Source organism: Sabethes cyaneus, chromosome 3, assembly GCF_943734655.1.
Source record: "Sabethes cyaneus chromosome 3, idSabCyanKW18_F2, whole genome shotgun sequence".
NCBI lineage: Eukaryota > Metazoa > Arthropoda > Insecta > Diptera > Culicidae > Sabethes > Sabethes cyaneus.
In genome coordinates, this window is record NC_071355.1 from 148,981,951 (window position 1) to 149,007,906 (window position 25,956).

General features: G+C 38.0%; 1 protein-coding gene across 2 annotated transcripts in view; it reads left to right on the forward strand.

Moving 5' to 3' along the window:
- Positions 1 to 25,956, forward strand: part of LOC128742703 (platelet-derived growth factor receptor alpha) — a 123,440-nt gene that overhangs the window by 57,816 nt on the left and 39,668 nt on the right. For both annotated transcript variants that reach the window (XM_053839142.1, XM_053839143.1), the window contains exon 11: positions 9,386 to 9,552. In XM_053839142.1, coding sequence (XP_053695117.1) covers positions 9,386 to 9,552 — 167 coding nt within the window. The remainder of the gene's footprint in view (positions 1 to 9,385; positions 9,553 to 25,956) is intronic.

The window sequence follows — 25,956 nt, forward strand, 5'->3', positions numbered from 1 at the left end:
TCGATTTAAATGAAACTATCAACATGTTTTCATGGAAGAAACCCATTTTGACGTAGAACTACGTCTTATGGCAAGGTTTGGAATAGGATGTCATTCCCAAAAATCGAAAAATGCGAGCGTCCCGAAAAAATGAAAGATTTTGAGCGCTAATAGCTTAGAGGTTTCTAGATCGATTTTAAATATTTTTACGCCAATCGATCGGAAAATCTACGTATCCATACCAATAATGAAACCTATTAATTTTAAAGTACGTACTATTGAAAATTTTAAAATAATGAAGCATTGTCCAACTGGAAATACTCGCTTCGTGATTGGTTGGAAAAGATACCATCATGGTTTTAACGTGATTTTAGAAAAAAAAGTGACAAAATCTCCCCGTTCCAACAGATCGAAGATTTGTTGCGTTTAGTTTGTTTGTTATAAACAAACAAAGATTTTTTACGATGTTCTAAACCTATACCAATTTGATATCTGTGCTTGGGAAGTAGGACAAAACAAGTGACAAAGATTCCTTGTCTCAAAAAGATTTCTTAAGCTACGATTAAAGCAAGACAATTTTGATATTTTTGCTTGAGAATTACGCCAGGAAGGGTGACAAAGCCTCCACGTGCTAACAACTTTCTTACGAACGCGAATAAGCCTAATCCAATTTGATGTCTGTGTTAGGGAAGTATGCCAGAAAAATTACAAAAGTTTCTTGACGCGACAGACTGTAAATTCTTTACGGCGACGGCGAGACGATTAAACTTAGGCGAATTTGATATCTGTGCTGGAAAAGTGCCCTATAAATCTAGTGTTCGGTTATAATATAATTATGTATGGATGCGCATGTTTACGTTTCATTGGAAGCGTAATGGAAAGATGTGCTGTTGATAAAATGGGATTGAATTGGCAAAATCCCTTCAACGTGGGTGAACCATTGGTAATAAAAACAATCTTTAATTTCTGTAAAGTAACAGGAAAGCAATAGTTTGTGCTCTTGATTTTATAAAATTGTTTCCAAATGCGCATAGAAATAACTCTGAAATCTATTGAGAATTGAACGTATACAATGTTACTACTTTGATAAATGTTACGTACAACGCATGTAACATGTCTATATGCTGCATGAACATGTATACATGAAGAATCGAATCTAACATGCTACTATCACTACAAAGAGTCTTACGTAATCCTGCGTCACCTATGCGGTCGTGTCTAAACCTCTGATTTTTCGTTTTTCCTGAAAGTAATAAAACATAAGAAACAAAAGACAACGTTCCAAGTTGGTACAATTACCCGAAAATTGGGTTTTAGCAGGAATTTTTTTTATGCATTTCTTAAATTCAAATTTTATGAATTGGTACAAATTTTATAAATTAGTAAATATAACATTTTAATATTCTTCAGTTCATTTTGAACCAAAATGCTGAACAGGTTTCCTAAAATTAGCCATTCTCGAGATATTTTGAGATTTTTTTCCAGCAAATGATTATTCTAAATCTTGTAAAAAATACCTTCATTACGTATGTCAAATTAGTTGAGAAATTATAGCGATGGTGTTGCTAAAGACGCATAAAATTTTACAACATGCTTACAACAGCCAGCTTCTGGCGCTAGTGTAATGTTTATAGTCCATAACATTGGCATTAGGGAAAATAATCCAGATTCAGCTGCCAGTCACAATACTAGCTACGGAGGTAAGCTGTTGTCAGTGGCTGTATCAATTAGTCTAGAAACCATTTAGTTTGGCAACTATAGTGGTGATGACGTTAGTATAGCGTAGGGCGGGGCATAAGTGCGATGTTTGAAGTTGTCATCAATTTTCGTGAGATATAAAGAAGGACAACAACATAATATATTTTATAATGATGCAGTAACTCAATGTCTTCACATTCAACTATAAATCATCTGTGGTAATAATGATTTGCAAAATAAATTCTTCTTTCTTCTGACCAAGTGCAAATTCGCCCTTTTACCCCACAAGCGGGGCAAAAGTTCGAAGCTAGAATCCATGAATTTAGCCCAGCAGTAGCTAACGAAACCATATTATCTTCAATCTGTGTTATGTTTCGGTAAGGAATATTCTCAATTTGCACCTTTTCTATTTTGCGCTGGTGTATTGCAACCTGCGTTAGATCGAAACTTTTCCAAACGTTTGTTTTTTGTTTCATCAGCAGAAAAACATTGTTTTTCTTCGGTCAACATCTGTAGAGCACACAGTGTTCTGCAGAACTTTTATTTCTAGTATCTGCATTATAGTGCCCAAAGCTGTGTATAATTAGCTATACATTTTTGCCTCGTCCATGAATCGCACTTTTGCCCGTCCGTGAATCGAACTTTTACCCCGCTAGGCGCTTGACGGGGTTAGATTAAATTACGAAAAAGCGAAATATATTTTGTAAATTATTTTCGCTGTATTTTCAAAATAGATATGTGAGTAAAACGCTGCTACAAATTTTCAACAAATAATATCCACCTGTTGATATCGTATTTGGCCGTATTACGAAAAATTACATCAAAACCGCCCTAAAATAACATTTGCACATAACTCAGAAACTAAGCAACCAAAGTTTACGTTAGATTCAAGCTGTCCAAGTAGTCACCCATTCATGCCAATGTAGAAAATTTACTCGGAATCTGCACCGATAAATCATTGAAACGCACTTTTACCCACATCGCACTTTTACCCCTCCTTACTCTATTAGGCAATTTTAATTTTAAATTTTATCCTACAATTCCAGAAAAAAATTGTTCCTGAATGGATGTCTGTTCTCAGTGGCACTATGTCCGAGATTTGGTATGAATTTATTTATTAGGAAAATTGCAATTAAAAGGCTGGATTTAATTGCTTCCTATTTCGCTTCAGTTGTTTTCAGATAAACCAAGCAGCAAGTTTTCACTTGAACCTGAGCTACCAGAGGGTACCAGAGCCAGAACCAGAATCTAAACTACCAAAACCAGTGGGTGGGACATAGGCAACATAAGGAGTTTAACAGCCACATCAACCCCCTGTGTCTTGTAAATTTTTGAATGCGATTTTCTGCCACACTCAAAAAAATCAGCACGTCAAGTTTACGTGAAAACATAAGTAATTATCATCCATCACACTTTTCATGTAACATTCACGTGAATTGTTGGTAACTCGCACTCATACTAACCAGTTTACGTGCGATCCCGGTAAGTTGTATCAATTTTTCCATTAACTAGTACATGAAGCTCACGTAAGTTGCTGTACAGAAGTTTACATGATTTTTCACGTGGATGCGACGTGCCGATTTTTTGAGTGCAGGTTATTTATCGATGTTAAATTAACATATATTCGCCAACAAACATTTGTCCACTAAACTTTTCAGTATGGTAGTACAGTCAGTCCACAATTCTGTATAACCCACAGTTATGGATCAGCATTGATTTACAATCTCTGTTATAGCCGAATAAATCATTTAACTTGATTAGGGAAAAGTCCCCCAACGTCGGACAGCTCCTAATACCGAATATTTTTGACATTCATGATTCAAATGATGCATCTTACTATCATCAACAAAAAAGACAAAAATCATCATCATCATCATCATCATCATCATCATCATCAAAAGAAAATTAAAATAACAAGGAATCCAGTTGATGATCAATTTTTCGAAGATAACAGAAATGCTTCGATATACCTAGTGCATAAAAAACTGTTCATTTTTATTCAAGGCAATTTTTCAAACATCTTTAGTCAACAAGTATGCAAGGAATAAAAGATTTTAAAGATTTTTACATGTACTTTTCAAGAAATATAAACCCTGAATAGGTAAATTTCTGATTTCTGCTAAGTGTCCGGTACTGGGAGACACAATTTTTAAGTAATATTTTTTGTCGATTTCTCATTTGGCTTTCGAAATGGTTCATTAGTGACACAACTATGTGTATTCTATTTTTATTGGACAATAGTTCTCTAAATTACTCTTCCAGTGAATGGAAATTTGAGTTATACTATATGTTGATTTTATATATGACAAAATCTTTAGGTGTCCGGTACTGGGGGACTTCCCCCTATATTTATCTTTTTATTCTTGTTTGATTATTGATACATTTACATAAATAGAACTTTCCTTATTGACTTCATTTTGTATAACATGAGAAGTCAAATTGTTTGATGGAGCCTTTTGCGGTTCACTTTCATCATGTTTTTCTAGCTTACGTTAAGAAAGTGCTCTTACAAGTTTTAAAAGTTAGTTTTGGTTGATTGTCAAGAAAGGACCCCTTAACAATGAAATTTTTTATAAGGTATAGGTTGTATTTAACAAAAAATAGTCAAATATTAATAATTATTTGACAAAGAAAACTTGGATATCGTGTGAAAAATATATGATCCTTGAGTGGGTAATTATGTATATTCTCTATATATACTCACAATTTTGAATCAATAAAAACTCCATGTTGTTCCACATGCTCTAAGCAAAGAAAGTTGTAGATGATTCATGAAAAAAAAAATGAAATTGGATGATGTATTTATTTTTGGCCAATGCTTTATAATTAAAAACGTGAACTTTTTTATTTACTCTTTTAATAATTATTTTATTGAATATAGTGTCCTATGAAGAAATTTCTTATATTAAGAGGCACAGCAGGTTTATACAGTTAGCTTTCCATTTTTACTATCAAGGCTATGGTGATTTATTCAACATTGTGAAATACGCCTTAGTTGATTCATAACTGTGGAGTGACTGTACTTTAAATCGTGCCTTACAGTAGATCATTGTGAATCAAATCCACGCAAATGGAAAAGGCAGGTGTAGCGCAACTGATTCTAACTTAGAATTTTCTCTCATTTTTGCTTATGCATGGTTTTTGCATTCAGCAACAAGAACTTTGAATAAAACTTCATCATTTCTGAAGGCTTGTGGTTTTCATTGGGTTTCCGAAAACCTTTGATGATACAAGAGAAGTGGCAATTAAGTGTTATTTTGAAACGCTGTCGTCGAGGATGGAGCGTGTTGCACAAAAAGGAGAAACTTTTTTCATATGAAGCAGACAACAAGTTGATATCAGATCCTATTTTGAAATTTAATGGGAAGAAGGGCTTTCACTGTTTTGTATATTGCAATTAGGCCATTGCAAATAATTTTAAAAGTCTTTGTCTTTGTTGAGTTAATGCTTCTAGCACGAAACAGAAATGGAAATTCGAATAATGGAATTTCCGAAGTCGCCGAAAAATTTTTCTTTCGTTTTTGTCTTTTTTCGTGGATTTTTGCAAGGAAAATAATAACGTATATATTAAAAGCAAGAATAGATTTGGTTTTCACTTTTAAACTTTAAGTAAAAATGCCTAAAATCAATTTTTTTTGCTCGATTAAAAAATTCTATGTTTTTTTTCAGTGGCCCAACGCCCAACACCGGAAGGACAAACACTTTATAAAATATTTCTAATGGCCTTAATGCTATTGGAAAAAGTAAGCAGATTTTTTACCTGTTTTAATTAATTACAAATTAATTTTCCCAAATTGAATGCTTCAATTTTAGATTCGAGCAGTTAAAGAAGCATGAAAAAAATTTCACTTTTGTCTTAACGAACAAGGTGTTCTCACTAAGTTGATAGAACCACATTTCTTATATGCCGCTAGCAAAGGTTTTCAGTTTCACTGCTAGAAACGACTTCTCCAATCCCACACTCTTAAATGATTCTACCTGTAAATAGGTCAGATTTAGTTAAAGCTAGGTTGAAACTACTCAAAATGCCCTAAAAGTGTACAAACTCAAACTTTGGGTAAAAATTTCAACCAATTTTGGCTACTTGCTACCGATAATTGAATTATTCTCTATGACAAATAACGCACTTGTAAGTTCCTACTACCAATTTTTTGGTTGAAAAACTACTCAAAATCTGAGTTTGTACACTTTAAGGGCATTTTGACTAGTTTCAACCTAGCTTTAACTAAATCCGACCAATTTACAGGTAGAATCATTTAAGAGTGCATAATGTAGTAATACCACAGAGAAGAGACATGCATTCTGGAATAAATTTTTCGGAAACGCTTGTATAAAATTTCAAATTAAAATCGCTGAGTATATTAGCGACAACATCACTAAAGTATCTCAACTAAATGATTCTTGTCTAGACTAAATGATTTGCACAGTGACAGCACCTTGCTGCTGGTGCTGGTACCTATATATTGACTATAAAATATTACATTAGCGCCTGTAGCTTATTGTACACTCTTAAATGTGTATAATAAACAGATCGAATTTAGCTAAAACTTGATTAAAACTACTTAAAATGACGTTAAAGTGTACAACTCAAATTTCGAGTAGAATATTTAACCAATTTTGATATTATTCGTAATTGAATGATAAATGAATTATTCTCTGTGACAAACAACGCACTTTTTAGTTGTTACTTCCAATTTCGCAACTAGCATTTTCCTATGTGTAATCTATAATAATAATTTATCTATGTATATAAGAAGCTTGTCTATTGCCAAAACCAGGTCACTGACAGGACGTCATAAGAGGTTTATCGATAGCTAAAACAGGTCCCTGACAGATCGTCATGCTTTCGTAGCAATAAGAATAGGTTCTATTCTCAGTCACCTTTCTGGTCGACTGCTGGACTGCTCGATTGCTCGGACTGCTCGACATGATTGCTCGTCCAGTCGAGCTCAACTGGACTGCTCGACACACTTGCTCGATTGGACAGATCGACTTGACTGCTGGACTGAACAACTCAATTTACCTGCTCGATTTAACTTCTCGACTCAATTGCTCAATTCAACTGTTCGACTGGACTGCTCAATTCAACTGTTAGACTCGACTTCTCGACTGAACTGCTTGACTCAACTGCTCGACTAGACTACAAGATTTAACGGCTCGACTAGACAGCTATAGAATGAGCACAAATACTGTACTGAGGAATAACTTAAGTTTATTAAAATTTAAACGATACACCTATATGGGTATTTCTATACGCAATGATCCGATTAAGCGCGACCATCTTCATACAGCTATACAAATTTGTGCTGAATATCGTATGTTTGTCAGCCACTATCATTATAAACGATGGAATGTTGCCTTGTGCGCTCTTTATTAGGCTTTATTTACGATTCCGAATTTGTTGAGAGATATTTACGATAATATTCGTACGTTGATATACGAGTTGGTAATATGGCTGGGTTTTTGGTACAGATAGTTGGGTTTCATATTTTCCAAGCATGAACCCGACCCGGGCTCGAATTTTTTTTCAGTTAAACTTGAACCCAACCAGTCGAGAATTTGAGATTCCGAAGATGATATTCACTCGGGCAATATCCTGCCACAAGACCGGTTATACGTGTAACGGTAAACTCTTTTATTGAGACTCAGCAACTTTTGAGTAACTTTAATACTCGGCGTTATATTTTTTTTATTGTTTGAGCGATGTGCGGCCATCCAATTGGCCATGACTGTTCGGCTCTCGCTTTGTTTCAGCTCACTTCATACCTTGGCACGAGTCGCGTCACACCTTGGATTAGGGGTTTATCCATTTAAGTCTTTACATAATAGCCATGGATAACAGCTATTAAAACCATCCTCCTTTTTGGGGCCTTTGGACCTTCTGCTATGGTTCTCAGTAACCTCAGGTTCGTTCGAACATGCTTCTCCAAAGATCCGTCATTTGCAGGCGGAGTTAAAAATTTCTTAACTACTGCAGAATATTTAATGTTCGCAATATTCATTTTACTGAAATTTAAAAGAATGTTTTTGTTTGCATGTCCGTCTAGCGAAAAGTACGTGACACACATTTTTTGTTGATAGGGTAGATGCTCCATTAGTTGCGCCATTAAGCACAATATAACTTCATTTTTCTTGTTTATTGAGGTATATGCTTCAATTATTGCTTGAGGGATATAAATTTATCAAATACAAGGTATTTGTCACAAGGCAAGACAATTGCTTTCGTTGTACGAGAAGCTTTATAAAGAAAAAATGAATTTTCCGATTCAATTATGTTGTACCAACAGTGGCCCTAATGTTTCCTTAATTAAGTTTGGTGTTCCTTAAATTGTGTTATTCCATATACATTGCTAGGTTGCTAAGTGAAAAACATCGTAGCAAAACTATAGAAATGAGAGCCTATAGTTGTGCGCTCCAACTGCGCGTATAGTTGTGTCAGATTTTTAAAAATGGGCATTTTAGCAAATAATGCTTTAATTTTAAATGGTGTAGTCTAACTACCAATACTCCTAAGAACCTGTTTTATATAATGAACGTAATTGTTTTATCGAAAATGCTACGGTGACGAAAATATGCATTAATGATGAATAGTAGCGCAACTATTGGTACTACCGTGGACCCCCGTTCGTTTGACCGTTTTTAATCTGAACACTTTTTAATTTGTACCCCGTTGGCTTGCACGACGTGCAAATTAAAAATCGTTCAAATGTCATTTTCAATATGACATCTTTTGCTTATACAGACAATGCACATAAACACGATTTGTTTGTACTGATCTAGCGTGTATTTCTGTATTACAATGCGTTTTCCCAACGATTATGGTAGAAATCTGATCGGAGAATGAAATATTCGCTGCTTGCAACTGCCAACTGAATCAAACCACCAAAACAATAATAAAGAACAGGGCAGCCAGTTCACACAAGCTCCAGCATATTTAGGGTTACCAGTTGTTCAAATTAAAAGCTAACCCCGTTAGTTTGTATGAGGAATCGTTCAAACGAACGGGGGTCCACTGTACCACAACCATTGGATCAACTACCCTAGCAGCGAAAAGTTGTAGTTGATCATTATTAACGGGCACACCAGTACTACTACTTGTCTAGTAATTATGAAGTCTGTTTTTCCTTCACTGAACACATGAGAGTTTTATTCAAATCGCAGAGGGTCGTGCCAAATATTTCCGTTATTTGGCAGTTTTCACCCAGAAATGCTCTGCACTGCCTGTAACGCTGACAGAAACTCGCATTCACTCCTAAATACCTACATACAACAATTTATGAATGGATTTAAAATGAATATTGGTTACATATTTTACATATTTTATTTATTTTAATTTTTTCACTGTTTCCAATATAATATTTCATTTTACTTATACTTCAACTCATATTACTTATGTTTCAAATTGCAAAATTTCACGTGTTTATTAAATTTATTAAACATAAAAAAGACAAGTTTATTTATAAGCTGAAACATTTTTTTTGCCTCAGTGGAAATCTCTACTTTTATCGAATTTTCTTGTAATTATTGTAATGGTTCATAAAAATGATTTATCGGGTGCTGCAATCTTAAATTATCATTATAGAAGTAAAATATCAGATTGGTTTCTTCAATCTCGTTCATCTTCATTGAATAAATTCTGTTTGGATACTTTGACTAAATATGTAGATTTTTGTTTGTTTGTTTTTTATATTATATATTTTATATACAGGCTTTATGGACCAAAAATGATCAATTTGATGGAAAGGGAAGTCAAATGGAATGACTCACGTGTCTCAATCGATCTCGCTAAGTATAAAACTTTCGGAACAGCGCTGACATTGCGAACAACCGCCATTGACGTCAATGGTTGCGAGAAGGATGCTCCGCCATTAAACGGTAAGAAAACATTCTCAAAAAAAAAAAAAAAATGGTTGAATCGTCTGTCTCAGTTTTCTTGAAAACTGCCTGTGGTTGCTCTCTGTGATTGATTGAACTACCTCGTAAAATTGCAAAACGAATTCAATGACCGTTTCTTGGGAATGGCATTTTAATGGATACTTCTTGATTTATCCCGGATGATGTGATCTCGCGAAATCACACTTACGAATCCTTCACTGACTTATTTACTCATACTGATACGATGTCCGTTAAGGTGTTGACCTGCTTTACAATTTTACGGTAACATACTCGACCCATAGCTGTTCGTCTTCATTTTTTTGAATATCCCACACTTCCTAGGTCTTGCTCCACTCTACACCATTTTTGCGGGTCCGAAATTCTCACAACTTGTGTCGCCTATTGGCACCCAAGGTAGGGTACCAGTTTAGCGACTGTGCGGATGCTAGGCTCACCGTAAAGCTCCACCAGCACGTGGTTCATCATGCTACTCTACGCAAAGAGCTCATATGCCCTGCTAAAGATGGGTCTAACTATAAGACGTTTAAAACGACTAGTGTTAGCTAGTCCCCATCGAGCATTTTTCATGTCTCGTGTCCGTAGAGGACTACCGGTCTTAATAGCAAACCACAGACTAACAGTCGTAATTCTGAAGCATCATCCCATCGCCAATAAAAACGATCATTTTAAATGTTCGCTTAAGCCAAGAATCAAACAACTGGGCGAGAACGCCGCTCGCTTGCCATGACGCTGTTGTGATATAATTTCCAGCTTATTATGCGCTATAATGGCGGACGCTAAAAATTGTTTTCGTAATATGCGAACAATCTTTTTGACAACTCTGCATCCATCAAATCTGACAACTGACACTCTTCTCCTGTACGGCAGTGTTGCTCTTTCTTTCCTTTACGCAAAAGAAGAGCAACAGTTTTGTTTACATTTAGAACATTTTACTTTCCTTCTTTTGCGTAAACGAAAGAAAGTGCATACTGTCATACAGAAGAAGAGTGCCAGATTTGATGGATGCAGAGTTGTTCAAAAAGATTGCTCGTATATTACAAACACAATTAATAGCGTCTGCCATTATAGCGCATAAAAAGCTGAATACAAGTAAATTTTTAGCATTGCTAAATTTTATAGCGATCTGCTCTGCGTAACTGCGTAACGTGAAGACTGCACCAGGTGATGCAAGTGTTTTTCCAAGTTTTAGGGGTGTCGCTGAAACAATATTTTGTTAGAAAATTTGTTCGAAGTGTTACGTCTGTTAGTCTGTGGTGAAACTATCATAATAAATAGTTACGCTATAACAACTATAACGCTTTATTGTTCTACTTCCAGTTGCAGATTAGCTTAATAATATCAACTTTGCCTTCCCAGGTTTACAAAACATGGGTCATGTTAATGGACTTCTTTTCTGGGTACCCAAGCCAAACCAAGCCCTTTTCGGTTTTATTTTAAAGTTTTACCGATATTAATATTATCTCATTGAACTGCAAACAAAAAGTTTCGCAGTACATCTAAATAATGTATTAAGATAGGAAGCTTTGTGCTGAAACTCTTTATTTTTAATAGGTCCCACTTGCCCCGGGTGCTCTGAAACGCCGCCTTCATTTCGACTCGTATATTTGATGCCGTTTGTCAAATTGTACAACTAGTTATCGTGTGTAGCTTATTATTACACTAATTATGTTTATATACTGCCAGAAAAACATGTACTTTTGAGAATCCCTGGAACCAAAACATCATTTATAGAAAGGTGCGTCCAACTTACAAAGCAAATTGAAAATGGCGCCCAAATTTTGGTGTTTGGAAAATAAATTATAATTAAACCGTAATTTTATTGTATGCACTGGAGTTGTATCTTTCTTTTCTAGAAAGGTTCAGTGTCAGGAAATCAGGTTGAAGCGAGTTATGGACTTCATTCCCAGTTACCCCGTATTCCCACTTGCCCAGGAGTACCTTATCTGCATCATAAAGCGTTGCACGCAGATGTCAGTGCGTTTTTTTCGTCCCAGGTTTGACAGTGTTGTGGGGTTTGTTTTGATTACTTATTCGCAAAACCCAGAAGCAAAAATGACAAAAATATATGTTGTGCAAAACTGATATCTAGATAGAATTAACAAAAGGGCGAATGTCGCAAATGTAAACAAAACGAGTGAGAGTTACTTTTTGCTGGACCAGCATAGGAAAATCAACCCTCACTCGGTTTGTTTACGCTTGCGACATTCGCCCCTTTGTTAATTCTATCTTCATATCATTTTTCTACTTCGGAAAAGTCGGGCATTTCCGGTTTCCGCAAACAAGTTGTACGAATTACAAGTAATAAACTCACTAGCGATAAAATTAGGTTACAAAGGGAATCAAAACAAAACACAAAAAAAAAACGTCAAACCTCAACTCTGGTTAGGCACCGTGCAAAGGTTTATTAAAAACTTCATTATATTGCGACATTTGCCTCTATTTAGACTACCCCGATTTACACGATTATCACAGTCGAATCTCGCACACGATTTCGCTCAAGGAAAATGAAGTGAAAAAGGATAAGAAGAAAAAAGAAGTCAAACTCATAACTTGGTTAATTTAAAAGCCTTTCTAGTGTCAGATTAACAGTGCAAAATGCAGTATGTTTGATTAAATGATTATCTTTATCGCAATAGTTTAAATAGTCATAAAAGGGGCAATAACTGCTGCTTCCACCTTTCAGGCAGTTCACATTTCTCCGTCGAGTTTCCTTCATATCTATTCCGATATATTGCAGATCACTGCACAAAGCCTTTGCGAAATACATTCAGTTTCTTGAAGATTTTAAGCATTTCCTGAGAACGACACAGCTGTTCCAGTGCCTTGCACTCCAGTTTTTCCAGGCAGCGCTTCCAATCCCGAAAAAATAGGTTCGCTGTCTTATTTATTTCTATCTGTAACGTTCCACCTTTAGACGGATCCCTTGTTGCAGTATCGACGCGCGCGTTGCATTCTTCTCGTCTAACAAAAACACGCCTGTTGGTCTATGACATAATTGGTTTGTATGAAAATAGTTTCTCCAGCCCACGGGGCAATAAGATACCTGAAGAGTGATACTTGTTGAAGTGCAAATGATTGATCACCTGGAAGGTGTATATCAATAGTTGGTGTATAAAGTGCACACTATCGCATTCTAATGGTAGGCAAATTAGAATGCACGCTTCGAAAAAATATTGTAAATTTACGTTTTTCGACATGCACATAAATGGAGCATCGCAAATCATATAAAATTACGTGTAATTCCACCTAAAGGCTTATTTATTGCATATGGCTTAATGTAAAAATAAATCTTTAAAAACGAGTTAGGCTATTTACCTTTTATTTGATGGAAAAATATTTATATCTGATTTTTGTTTACGTTGTGAGATTCATTTTTTCGTTCTGTGTAGCTTTCTCGTGTTCGCATCATCCGTTGTGGTAGAGTTCTGAATTGAATTCAATTCAGAACTCTAGTTGTGGTGATTGCGATATCGCCCTTGGTTATGCAACAGATAGCAGAAATACCTATCAGAATCGGAATGGATGAAAATGGCTATGTTTCGTCTGAAGCGGTCATGTATCTCAACCTTGATCTTGATCTAAACGTAATTAAATCATTTAATTACTTTCTCTCTGATTGTGTGTTTCATATAAGAGGCCTGAATTGGGTTCGATCGGGTTTGGGCTTCGTTAATGCGCAATCGAACCATTTGTGGTTTTGCACCAACTGCATTCAATCTGTCGATCAATTAAATCACAATAAATTAAAATCAGAGAGTCTGGCAAGGACTAGGGTGGTTTATGTATTTTGGACAAGCGTTACGCGTATGCTATTTTGGACTTTTCCACTTGATTTTGTCGTAAATGTTCTTTTTTTTTTTTTTATTGATTATTTCGAGAGATTAACATTTTGACCATGCGTGTTTCAAGTCATTTCGATGAATTCCAAAAATTAACAAAGTTACAGCTATTTGTACCGCGCATGTCTGGAGCGATTACACAGCGAATAAAAACTTCAACGTTGTTTTTCTCGAAACCAGGTTTTGAAAGTCGGTACCATAAATATCTCAAGAACGGCTCAAGCAATTCTCATGATTCTTTTTTCGTTTTAAAGCCAGCAAAATTATGTAGTGTTTGACCCATCCTTTTTTTTGATATTACAATTTTTGTATTTTTTAGAAATGTTTAAAGTCAATTTTTTCGACTAAAAACGTTACTTTTATGTTTGAATGTCCGCCATTTTGTTATGCGTTCGAATTTTAAAAAAAGGATGGGTCAAACACGAGATAATTTAATATACTTTCATGTCGTTTTGGAATTTTTCAATTCGGATAAGCCCCCCAGCGCCAATCCATGGTACCGTAAATCATGTTTTTTTCGAATGATCATGTTCAAGGAGCCGTAGGGGAGAGGGGAAGAGGTTCACATATGCAAACAAAATTGTAAATCTATACCTATAAAGAAGGATTTCTGTCTGTCTGTCTGTCTGTCTGTCTGTCTGTCTGTCTGTCTGTCTGTCTGTCTGTCTGCCTGTCTGTCTGTCTGTCTGTCTGTCTGTCCTGTGTTCCTTATAGAATCAAAAACTACTGAACCAATCGGCGTGAAAATTTGCATGTAGAGGTTTTTCTGACCAGGAAAGGTTTTAGTGATGGTTAGAGACCCCTCCCCCCACTAAGAGGGGGGGCTCCCATACAAATGAAACACAAATTTCTGCATAACTCGAGAACTAATCAAGCAAATAGAACCAAATTTGGCATGTGGGTGTTTTCGGTGACAAGAATTTATTCTAGGGTAATTTGAGACCCCTCCCCTCTTTATAAGGGGAATTATAACTCCTCTCCCCTTTAAGAGGGGGGGTTTCCATACAAATTTCCTCATAACTCGAGAACTAATCAAGCAAATGGAACCAAATTTGGCATGTGAAAGTTTTCGAGGGCAAGAAAATTTTCTATGTTGAATTAGGACCCCTCCTCACTTTAAGAGGGGGGGCTCCTGTACAAATGAAATACCAATTTCCTCATAACTCGAGAACTAATCAAGCAAATGGAACCAAATTTGGCATGTGTGTGTTTTTGGAGACAAAATTTTTTTCTATGATGAATTGGGACCCCTCCCCACGTTAAATGGGGGGGGATCCTATACAAACGAAATACAAATTTCCTTATAACTCGAGAGCTAATCCAGCAAATGGAACCAAATTTGGCATGTAGGTGTTTTTGGAGGCAAGAATTTTTTCTATGATGAATAAGAACCTCTCCCCACTTTAGGAGGGGGGGCTCCTATACAAATGAAATACAAATTTCCTCATAACACGAGAACTAATCAAGCAAATAGAACCAAATTTGGCATGTGGGTGTTTACGGTGACAAGAATTTATTCTATGGTAAATTGAGACCCCTCCCTCTTTATAAGGGGAATTGTAACTCCTCTCCCCTTTAAGAGGGGGGGCTTCCATACAAATTTCCTCATAACTCGAGAACTAATCAAGCAAATGGAACCAAATTTGGCATGTGAAGGTTTTCGAGGGCAGGAAAATTTTCTACGGTGAATTAGGACCCCTCCCCACTCTAAGAGGGGGGGCTCCTGTACAAATGAAATACAAATTTCCTCCTAACTCGAGAACTAATCAAGCAAATAGAACAACATTTGGCATGTGGGTATTTTTTTTGGTGACAAGAATTTATTCTATGGTGAATTGAGACCCCTCCCCTCTTTATAAGAGGAATTATAACTCCTCTCCCCTTTAAGAGGGGAGGCTTCCATACAAATTTCCTCATAACTCGAGAACTAATCAAGCAAATGCAACCAAATTTGGCATGTGAAAGTTTTCGAGAGCGAGAAAATTTTCTATGGTGAATAAGGACCCCTCCCCACTTTAAGAGGAGGGGCTCCTGTACAAATGAAATACAAATTTCCTCATAACTCGAGAACTAATCAAGCGAATTGAACCAAATTTGGCATATGTGTGTTTTTGGAGACAATTTTTTTTTCAATGATGAATTGGGACCCCTCCCCACTTTAGGAGGGGGGTCCTATACAAACGAAATACAAATTTCCTCATAACTCGAGAACTAATCCAGCAAATGGAACCAAATTTGGCGTGTAGGTGTTTTTGGAGGCAAGAATTTTTTCTGTGATGAATTAGGACCTCTTCCCACATTAGGAGGGGGGGCTCCAATACAAATGAAATACAAATTTCCTCATAATTCGAGAACTAATCAAGCAAATGGAACCATATTTGGCATGTGGGTGTTTTTGGAGGCAACCATTTTTCCCATTATGAATTAGGACTTCTTACCTTTTTAGGAGGGGGGGGGGCTCCCATTCAAACGAAATACAAATTTGCTCATAACTTTAGAACTAATCAAGCAAATGGAACCAAATTTGGCATGTGAGAGTTTTAGATGGCAGAATTTTTTTTCTGTGGTGTATTACGACCCCTTTCCCTTTTAAGAGGGTGGGCTCCCATACAAATGAAATACAAATTTCCTTATAATTTGAGTACTAATCAATCAAATGGAACCAAATTTGGCATGTGGGAGATTTTGGTGTCTTGAATTTATTTTACGATAGTTAGAGACCTCTCACCCCTGTGGTAGGGGGATATGGACTCTCATACAAATAAAACAGAAATTTTTGCGAAACTCAAAAACTAATCGAACTCGAGAAATTCGAGACTCTTCCATAAAACATTAGTCAATACAAGACCACAAAAACTATCTATAGTAACACTAGATCATTCAGGACGAGCCGGTCGCGAGTGTTGCCGGTGACCCGCCGTTGGAAGTGCCGCCCACTGGGGGGCTTGCAAAACTCGAGATAGTGACAAAGATCATCCGAGATTCATGATTTATGTACAACACAGGTTAATTTGTGGCAATACGAAGTTTGTCGGGTCAGCTAGTATTAGTATAAAGTGCAATGTTTTGAATGCAAAAAACTCGAATCGATTCACTTTTCGCGTTATCGAGAAAAAAATATTTGAAATAAGGCAAAAAATATGGTGTAAAAAGTACTATGCCCCCTTAAGCGCAACAACGTGGCAAAAACGGACGCAATTCAGAAACGGTCGGCTAGCTGATAAAATATATGCGATCCCTTTCCTGTTTGTCATCGGGAAGTATTCCACCCAAGTAACAATTTGGGTTTTATTACATTCTTATGATGGTTTTAACAACGAAAATTGGTCATGAGAACCGTAATAAGAGTTAACTAAAATTCGCATTGTTACTTGGGCATTTTGTTTATTTTCCCCTTTTTTTGTTTGTTTGTAGGAGACTAGACCACTGCTTGAGACTAGACTCCTCTGTTTAGTAACCATTGTAAAACCTACCGTTTTAAATAATTATTTAAATACTTGACCTCATTAAAGGTCAAGACAAAATTTGTGGTTGGTCTGCTCCCCGATGACAAACAGGAAAAAAAGTGTACCGTGCGACTCGTACGAAAAATTTATTGTGCCTTGCAACTATTTTACGAGTCCTACGCAAATTCATATTTTAATATTAACTATCCTGTAGCTACCAAATACATTGAAAATATGCTTGTCAAGCAAGGAATGGTGCAGTAGGGAAGCAATAACAAAAAACTCATGGTTCAAGTTACTAAATTGCAAGCACGTGTGGGACATGCAGAAAATAATTACGCTAATAATTTTCGCGCGGGAATCTAAAAAGGTGGAATCTTCGCAATACATTTGATCGCACATATTTTATCAGCTGGTCGGCCAGAAACGTCCTTTGCGTCCTTTTTTGGCTCGTTTTTACCCTTAGTGCAATGCTATGATAAAAGCTTCCGACGAAAATTTGTTATTAACCTCTACTGCCTGCTTAGTCTTACCAGTGCTACTAGGGCAAAGCACTACGGTCTACGGTGAATCTATCAGAGAGGTTGAGTTGACGGCTGCCCACTCTATAAGCATTGTTGAAGATTGGATGCGATCCAGGAAACTGGACCTAGCGCATCATAAAACGGAGGTTATCGTGGTGAACAACCGCAAGTCGGTGCAGCAAGCAAATATCAGTGTCGGGGACTGCACTATTTCGTCAACGCGGTTCTTAAAACTTCTTGGAGTCATGGTCGACGACAAGCTCAAGTTCGGGAGCCACGTCGACTATGCCTGCAAGAAGGCTTCCACAGCTATTTCGGCATTGTCTCGTATGATGTCTAATAGCTCTGCGGTATATGGCAGCAAGCGAAGGCTTTTAGCCAACGTGGTCCAGTCCATACTCAGGTATGGCGGGCCGGTGTGGTCATCGGCGTTAGGTACCAAAAGCTATCTAGCTAAGCTGGAAAGCACCTATTGTCTCATGTGCTTAAGAGTGGCGAGTGCGTACCGCACAGTTTCACATGACGCAATCTGCGTCTTAGCGGGTATGATGCCTATTGGTATCATCATCAGCGAGGACGTAGAGTGCTTCAACCAACGTGGAACTAGAGGCATACGGAGTACCACAAGATCGGCCTCGATGATCACATGGCAGCGGGCATGGTCTGATTCCACAAAAGGCCGGTGGACATATAGACTTATCCCGGAACTATCCGGATGGGTCAACAGGCGTCATGGCGAAGTCAACTTCCACCTGACACAGATTCTGTCAGGGCATGGTTGTTTTAGACAGTATCTGCACAAATTTGGGCATGCGGAGTCTCCCGAGTGTCCCGAATGCGCGGACGTTGAGGAAACTGCAGAACATGCTTTCTTCATATGCCCTCGTTTCGCGGGCGTGAGAAGCAACATGATGGCAGTTAGCGGACAGGACACTACTCCGGATAACTTAGTCCAAAGGATGTGTTCTAGCTCGGACGTCTGGGGTGCGGTCAATGCGGCTGCTACCCAGATCGTACTTGAGCTACAAAACCGCTGGAAAGCCGATCAACGGCGAATAAACAGCCTAACTACCATAGTCCAGTAGTTATCTAAGAGCGTGCGTTAAGCACAATAGCCCCTCCCTGAAGTAATACCGATAAGGTGGTTCCAGGGGGGATTGAGGCTGGAGACTCGAGTAGGGTTTTAGTGGGTCTGGATCCTCACGCCCCAGTAGGGGGGTCGGGATACCAAACCCCACTCCCTGAGTTGTCTTCTCAGGTGTCTGATAGCAGATTTCCCTACTCGTTAAAAAAAAAAAGGGCAAAGCACCGGAGAGTTATTTCACCCACCGATACGCAAAAGATACGAACAAACGTTGCTGGTATGTGGAACTAAATCAGTAGAACTTTTTTCAAAACCAACTGAAACTGTTCCTAAAGTAAAGCAAAGCCTTGGGTATAACCGTATGTAGACATTATTAGAGTACAGAACAATTACGGGGCTAATGCAACGATCCTTCTGATTGTAGCAGCACCACCCAGCCGAGATTGCTAGCCCAAAATTGTTCCTCAAAGCAAACTGGTTCTGAACCAGATGTAAAATTCTGGATGTATCTCTCCCGGATTACCTTAAGCCTTTCCGAGGAGGGAATGCATAACTGCATTGAGCCACGAATGCTTACCGAATTCCCAACCAATTGTAAAAAAGTTTCTTAAGAAGAGTGTGGATTTGGATTAGCCTGTGTTCGTATCATTTAAATTTGTCATGATCGCACACTAGATGCAGCAGTTTAGCCAAAAGAAAACTTTTCCATGCATTTGAAGATAAACCTTTGCACGGTGCCTAACTTCAACTCTGGTTTGAAGTTCTTGTGACTTGTGTGGTTTATTTTGATTCCCTTTGTAATCTAAATTTATTGCTAGTGGGTTTATTACTAATAATTCGTACCACTTGTTTGCGGAAACCTGAAATGCCCGACTTTTCCGAAGCAAAAAAATGATAGCAGTTTTGCACGGCATATATTTTTGTCATTTTTGCAGTTTTTTGCTTCTGGGTCTTGCGAATAAGTAATCAAAACGAACCACACAACACTGTCAAACCTGGGACGAAAAAATGCACTGACATCTGCGTGCAATGGTTTATTGAATAGTAATGTCAACGACTATCTAGGGTACGGGAGGGTATTTCCAGCACGCTGCTGAATTCGGCATACATACCTTTTTTTGCTGCGCTTTCCCAAATAAAAACTTTGCCGCTATATATCAATACTGAAGCGAATGTAGCACTCATAGGCTTTAATATGTTATAACTATTTTCATAAAAATGTAAGTAGCAAATATTTTATTCAATAAACATCAAGACCATTGTTTTTCCACTAGCACATAATTGCGCTGAAAAAACAGAAGCAATCGCTTACGCGTATCCGCTCTTGATGATGGTTTGGAAAACACACAATTATGATCACGTTTACTTATTCTAGAAACGAAGCAGCTGTGAATATGGTATCACAGAACAATTCTACTTCTTTTTATCACGGAAGAACACAAAAATTCCCCTCTGATATGAAAATATAAATCAATTTTTATTCACTAGTAATTTGCAGCATTTTGTTTTTAATTCCAGCATATGGTGCTCTATTTACATTGCTATCAATATGTGAGGCAGTTGCGCCTGAAACGCTAGTATGTGAGTGATAACCACTTGTTTCTGATGCTAGTGTATATGAACGATTCAATGATACACTAGCGCTAGCACCAAGCTGTATTCACTATAAAACTACACTGAGAAAACTTTTCGCATAGTTTCTATGTGTCCCACATATAGATTTTTGCAATGTTCCCAGTAAATGATCTTTATGTGCCAAACAGTTATCATTTATGTGCACGCGAAAAATTTGCACATACTGTTTATATACGTATAATTTTTAAGAGTATAATTGCACATACCACATACTACTTATCTGCTTATAATTGTTATGTGTATTTCTGGAAGGATTGTGTTTATATGCGGCACATGGTAATCATAAGGGATTTAATACGGAAATTTACTATTAGTTATGTGCAGAATATTTTGAGTGTAGTTATCTTCAGTGAGTCGGTATGTAGGCAATGCCGACACGTTATCCATCGGTCTCTCTTTTGATCTGTCATTGAGAAGCAGTAGTCCCTGTGCAGGCTTTTTCGGCCTGCCGGATTTAAACAACACAGGCACCACTATAGAAAATGGGCTCAATTTAGCTGCAGCGACTTCATCATTTCTCGCGACTATAACTCAAATTCAGTAGCGTTTCATTAAGACCAAAATACACGCCGATATTCAGTAAATCTTATTCTATAAACTAGTTTAAAAATCTTGTCTCGAATGAATATAGTTTCAACGTAATTTCTGAATATTATTCAGGCTACCGCTTAATGGGCTGAAAATACCCTCCCGTACCCTACTAGTCAGCCTTCATAGCTGGTACGATTCGTTTGGCTCACCGATCGTACCTCGTCGTCTCAAGTGTTTGACCGGAATTATGACTTTTTTCGTTGTGGCCGCTGTCGGCTGAACAGTTTAAAGATTTCTGGAAGTGGAATATTGCTAGCCATTCGTCGAGAGCTGAAACCGTGCATCCTTCCGAATGATGCATGACATGAAATGGCAACCAACACAATTCGGTTTTTTGTACTCGGATGCCAACCACTCTTACGCTGTCATCGTACAGTACCATCCTGTTGCAACAAATAAACAACGTCGAGAACACTAATGGGCGAATTCTTGAGCTCTGCTTTGTAAGTAACAAGGAATGTACCTGAGCACTAATGAACAGTGCCCTTATCCCCCACTGCATCCTTGGAAACCGAGCTGCAAATCGCTTCCGCCAGATTGTACCTGCAGTATGCAACAATTTCGAAAACGCTGACTATGTATTGTATTGATTGTTGTTTGGGAGGTGTAGGTGTTTGGGATAAAATCGATGCTGCAGTAAAAATATTGAAGCGGGTGATTTCTGAGCGTTCGAACAAACTATGGACAAACAAGGGAGTTACGTCTGATGAAAAGTGCTAAGCGAGCAGCTTTATGTCATTTTTCCAAGCAACATGGTGTGATTTTGAGAGACCACTGTGAGCCTAAGCCAGTGTTGTTGAGTTTCCGAAAAAAGCGCAACACAGCACCGATAATAAGCAGTAAGCGAGTAAGAAACCAGTGAAAAATTTGCCATATGCTATATAGCGATCAACTCTACCATCGATTCTGAAAAGAATGATTTGCTAGTCCTGCATTGAGAATTTACTCAACGGAATAAACTATGCGGATCGAGTGGCTATGATGCTCGGCTGGCGGAGTCGTTCGCGAGTACAAATTAGTTTTGATCAGAGAACGAGCTAGGATGGCTATAACTTTGCTGGTTGGACTGAAAACAACGCGGGTCACAGCGTAAGCATCGTAGCATCGTAGTGATACGTCGATGTGATACGTAGAGAAATTTAAATCAAAACGTAGGAGGATTAGGGGCATAATGAGCACACGGGGCGAAATGGGCACCCCTCTTTTCTACGAAAGTACGCAATTTGTAATAAAATATGATACGCGATACACTATTTTAGGTACTACAGTATCTATTTTTGAAAACAAGGGTGATCTCTCCTTTTAAAACACGGAGATATATTAAAAAAACTTAACGTGGTTCTCAAATGACGAAAAACATAATTTTGGAGCACTACCAAATAAACTTTTATAATCGTTTAAACATATTAATCAATTATGTGCACACTGCAATATGATGTATACATTGTACCCAGGGGCGGACTGGGAGCCAAAGGGCCCACCGGGCCTTTGAGATTAGGGGCCCCGTGCAACTTGACTCGACTCAGGCACGTCGAGTGTCGAGTATCGGGAGAATGGACAGCATAGCGGCTCGATGCTCGAAACAAAACAAACTCAGTCGTTATTAGGACCGAGTTATCAGCTTTTAGCGTGTGCGTCATATTTGCGGTTCACGGTACTTTAGTTTGGACGCATTTTTCTTCAACCCAATCTTCGCTACTTTGAGTTTTAGTTTTTGCAGCCACCACCACAGATGTTGTTCTATCGACAATATCCATTTCATTGGCAAAGCAGACGAACTAACTAGATTTGCTGACGATTGTGCCTGTGTGTTGCTCCTTTCATAACATCCTGTAACGACATGTTGTACAGCCCACCTGAGGGACCATCACGTTAATAAAGTCCACTGCGAGGTTAGAATGGCCATGATTTTACGGTCGATGGTAACATACGCAACTTTGAAATCAATGAAATAATTGTGCGTAGAATTCTGTATTCATGAACTTCTTGGAGGATCTGCCGCAGCGTGAATATTTGATTCTTTATTGACCGTGCTTCAGCGAACCCGGAAGAGAACTTTCCACATTCTGATAAGTGCCACTGCGCATTTTTGCCAGCAATACAACGTTTTCCTCATCTATCACCCATTCATATTTCAAATAAGCGTATCAAATCAAATTAAGTATCAAAGTACCAAATAAGCGGATTTTATAAATGATAGGATGTCAACAGTTCAATATAGACAAGTAGCTTACTGCGTCTTCACATCAGAACAAAACAGTTCATAGTGCAGGCGATTCCCGTGCCGAGTTATAGCTATCCCTGGGATTAAACTCTTGGATTCTCCTACAAGAATTCTGCTTCTATAAGTAAGGTATTCTGTGCGAATCCTCTGCAGAATTTCTTCTCACGATTCCAATGTGAGGAATGCCCGATACTCTGCGCGAATCTTTTTGGTTCGTCCTGATAGAGCTGCGGAAAAAAGAACCCACCGTCTAAAAATGTCAGTACGAAGAGCACGTGCTCGTCAGTCCAGAGGAGAGGTTCGCCAGCAACAACACACGGAGTTTCTACAAAGCGGTCAGGTGCAAGAAGTTTGCCATGCCTGTGATGTGCAATGATAGTGCTGGCAACCTGCTGACTGACAAAACGACGGTAGCAGCCAGGTGGAAGAGTATTTCCAGACGCTGTTGAATAGAGAAGTAAACAGGAAGATCAGCAGGTACAGGATAAGAATTTTGAGCGACGGCCAAACTGTGGAGCCATTGACACAGGAGGAGGTCAAAAAAGCAATCAGTGAGCTGAAAAACGGTAAGGTTGCTGTAAAGGATGGTATCCTGGCTGTACTTCTAAAAACGAGGAGCGAGCAGCTGTACGAAACAATTCGCCACCTCATTGTCAGGAATAGAATATGGGACGAAAATAAATATCGGAGGAGTGGTTGATTGGCCTCATTTCCCATAATTTTAAAAACGGACATCGACTTGAGAGTACAAACTATCGAGACATTACGTTGCTCAATTTTGCCTATAAGGTGCTCTCCCTATCGTGTGTGGCTGAGTCCGTTAGCTGAGTTCTTCGTCGGCGAGTTTCAAGCTGGTTTTCATGAGGGTCGCTTCACGATGGATCAGGTATTTACCCTGCGTCTAGTAACTGACGAGTTCCGGGAATACAACTTGCAGATTCATCATATTTTTATGGATTTCAAGGCGGCATACGATTCAGTAAAACGAAATGAGCTGTGACAGTTAACGCTAGGACATGGTTTTCTCACAGAACTAGTTACGTTGATTCGTGTGACGCTGGATGAGTAAAAATTATAAGTCAGAATAGCAGATGATACCTCACGTGCTTCTTGATTTTGCGGATGACGTCGATATTACCGAAATCAAAAGTACAGCAGCGAAAGAAGCCTTTAGGTCATTTATTGAGAAATTGGGACTTACCATTAACACCGCCAAAACGAAGTACATGGCGTGGAAATCCAAATGGTGTTGGTGTCGAAGAGGAACTGAATATATTTTGATATGCTCGTGATATGTGACAACGATGTAAGTCGCAAAATAAAACGACTAATTGCAGCTGCGAATTGGCCTTTACGGAGGCATTACATTTTGTAGCTGAAGTCCTGTAGCTTGCAAATTCGCATAAACTGATGCTCTAGAGAACACTAATCCTCTCGGTGGCCCTTTACGGACATGAATCATGGACGCTAAAAGAAGCTGATCGACGAATGCTTGGGGTTTTAGCGTAAAGTTTAGCAAAATCCAAAATGGCGTGTAGCGCAGATGCATGAACCACGAGCTGTATTAAGAATGTAAATATGCTGTTATAATGAAGATAGTACAGTGTGACAGTCTGCGCTGGGATTGTCACGTGTCTAGAATGCCCGACGAAAGAGTAACCAAAATTATTTTAATCATAGAATCAAGAAGAGACCGTAGACTTCAGAGAAGACATCGCTACTGAAGTAAACTAAGTATGGAGCTTAACCCGACAGTTCGATATTTATAAGTACCGTCATCCGGGGATACTTGCAACACTTTTGAACTTTGACTTAGAATAACTTTCGAAGTATACCGTTTAGGTCCAAGTGTAAGTAGCCAAAACGTGTATAGTGGTGAGTACTTTTGATTTATGATTATGAGAAAAAATATAAACTAAATGAATCTGTAGAATGATCCGAAAATAGGGGTGTTGCAAGTTACCCAGTAAACGGGGTTACTTGCAACACTTTTCTGATTTTGCGTTTCTTATGATTTTATATCTGATTTCAAACCGCGAATGACTATTTTGAGATATTTTGAATGTATTTGTAGTAAAACAAGAGATACTGGAGGCGTTTTTTGTTTCCCAATTTCGTCTATCGCTTTTTTAAAGATATTCGGTGAAAATGCAGCATGTCGGCAAACTCCAAATTGCCGTTTCAAGGCACGTGAAATTTTTCACAATTTTAATATTTCTGGAGATGGTGGTAGGCGAAATAACATCGTACAGATGCAAACTTACTTTGTACATACTGTCTATTACGATAATTTTCATTTTTAGAAGTGCTGCTAGCCGCGCCATATTGGAAGTAACAACACGAATTCATCGTTTCTTCTCCAAGTTCAAAATATAAACAAAGCTCAAAGTTGCTATTTGTTAGCTAATATGATGCACTTATTGTGTACAGGAACCAAACAATAAAAAATAATTCCATGCCAATGAACTGACGCAACTTTGCACATCCATTTTTCCTACTCTGAAAGTGGTATTACTTTCCAATCGTATAGAAACAAGCAAAACAATGATGTAATGGATTAAACTTAACTAAACAATAGGCAAACGTCCCTTCTTTAAAATGGCATTGGGTACAAATGGTTACGTTAACAAACAAATGCGTTAGAGCTGTCAAAAGTTCGATGCGCCAAAGTGTTGCAAGTATCCCCGGATGACGGTAGTCAAATAACTGCGGATGAAATACTAATTCTACTTTTAAATACTCAGAATTGAAGCTAGTAATATTTTCTGAGCTTGGACCCCAACAGCTCAACTTAAATGGTTTCATGAATCACGGGGCCCCAGCAATTGAACATTCGTGAGTCGTAGAAAAAGTTCAATTGAAAGAGAAATTTTGGTTTAAAGTTCGGGTCCCCAACAGTCCCATTTGAAGCTGAATTTTCAATCATCAAATCGGTTCATTTCATGAATCATGGGGCCTCAGCGATCGAACATTCGTGAGTCATAGAAAAAGTTTAATTGAAAGAGAAACTTTGGTTTAAAGTTTGGGGCTCCAACAGTTC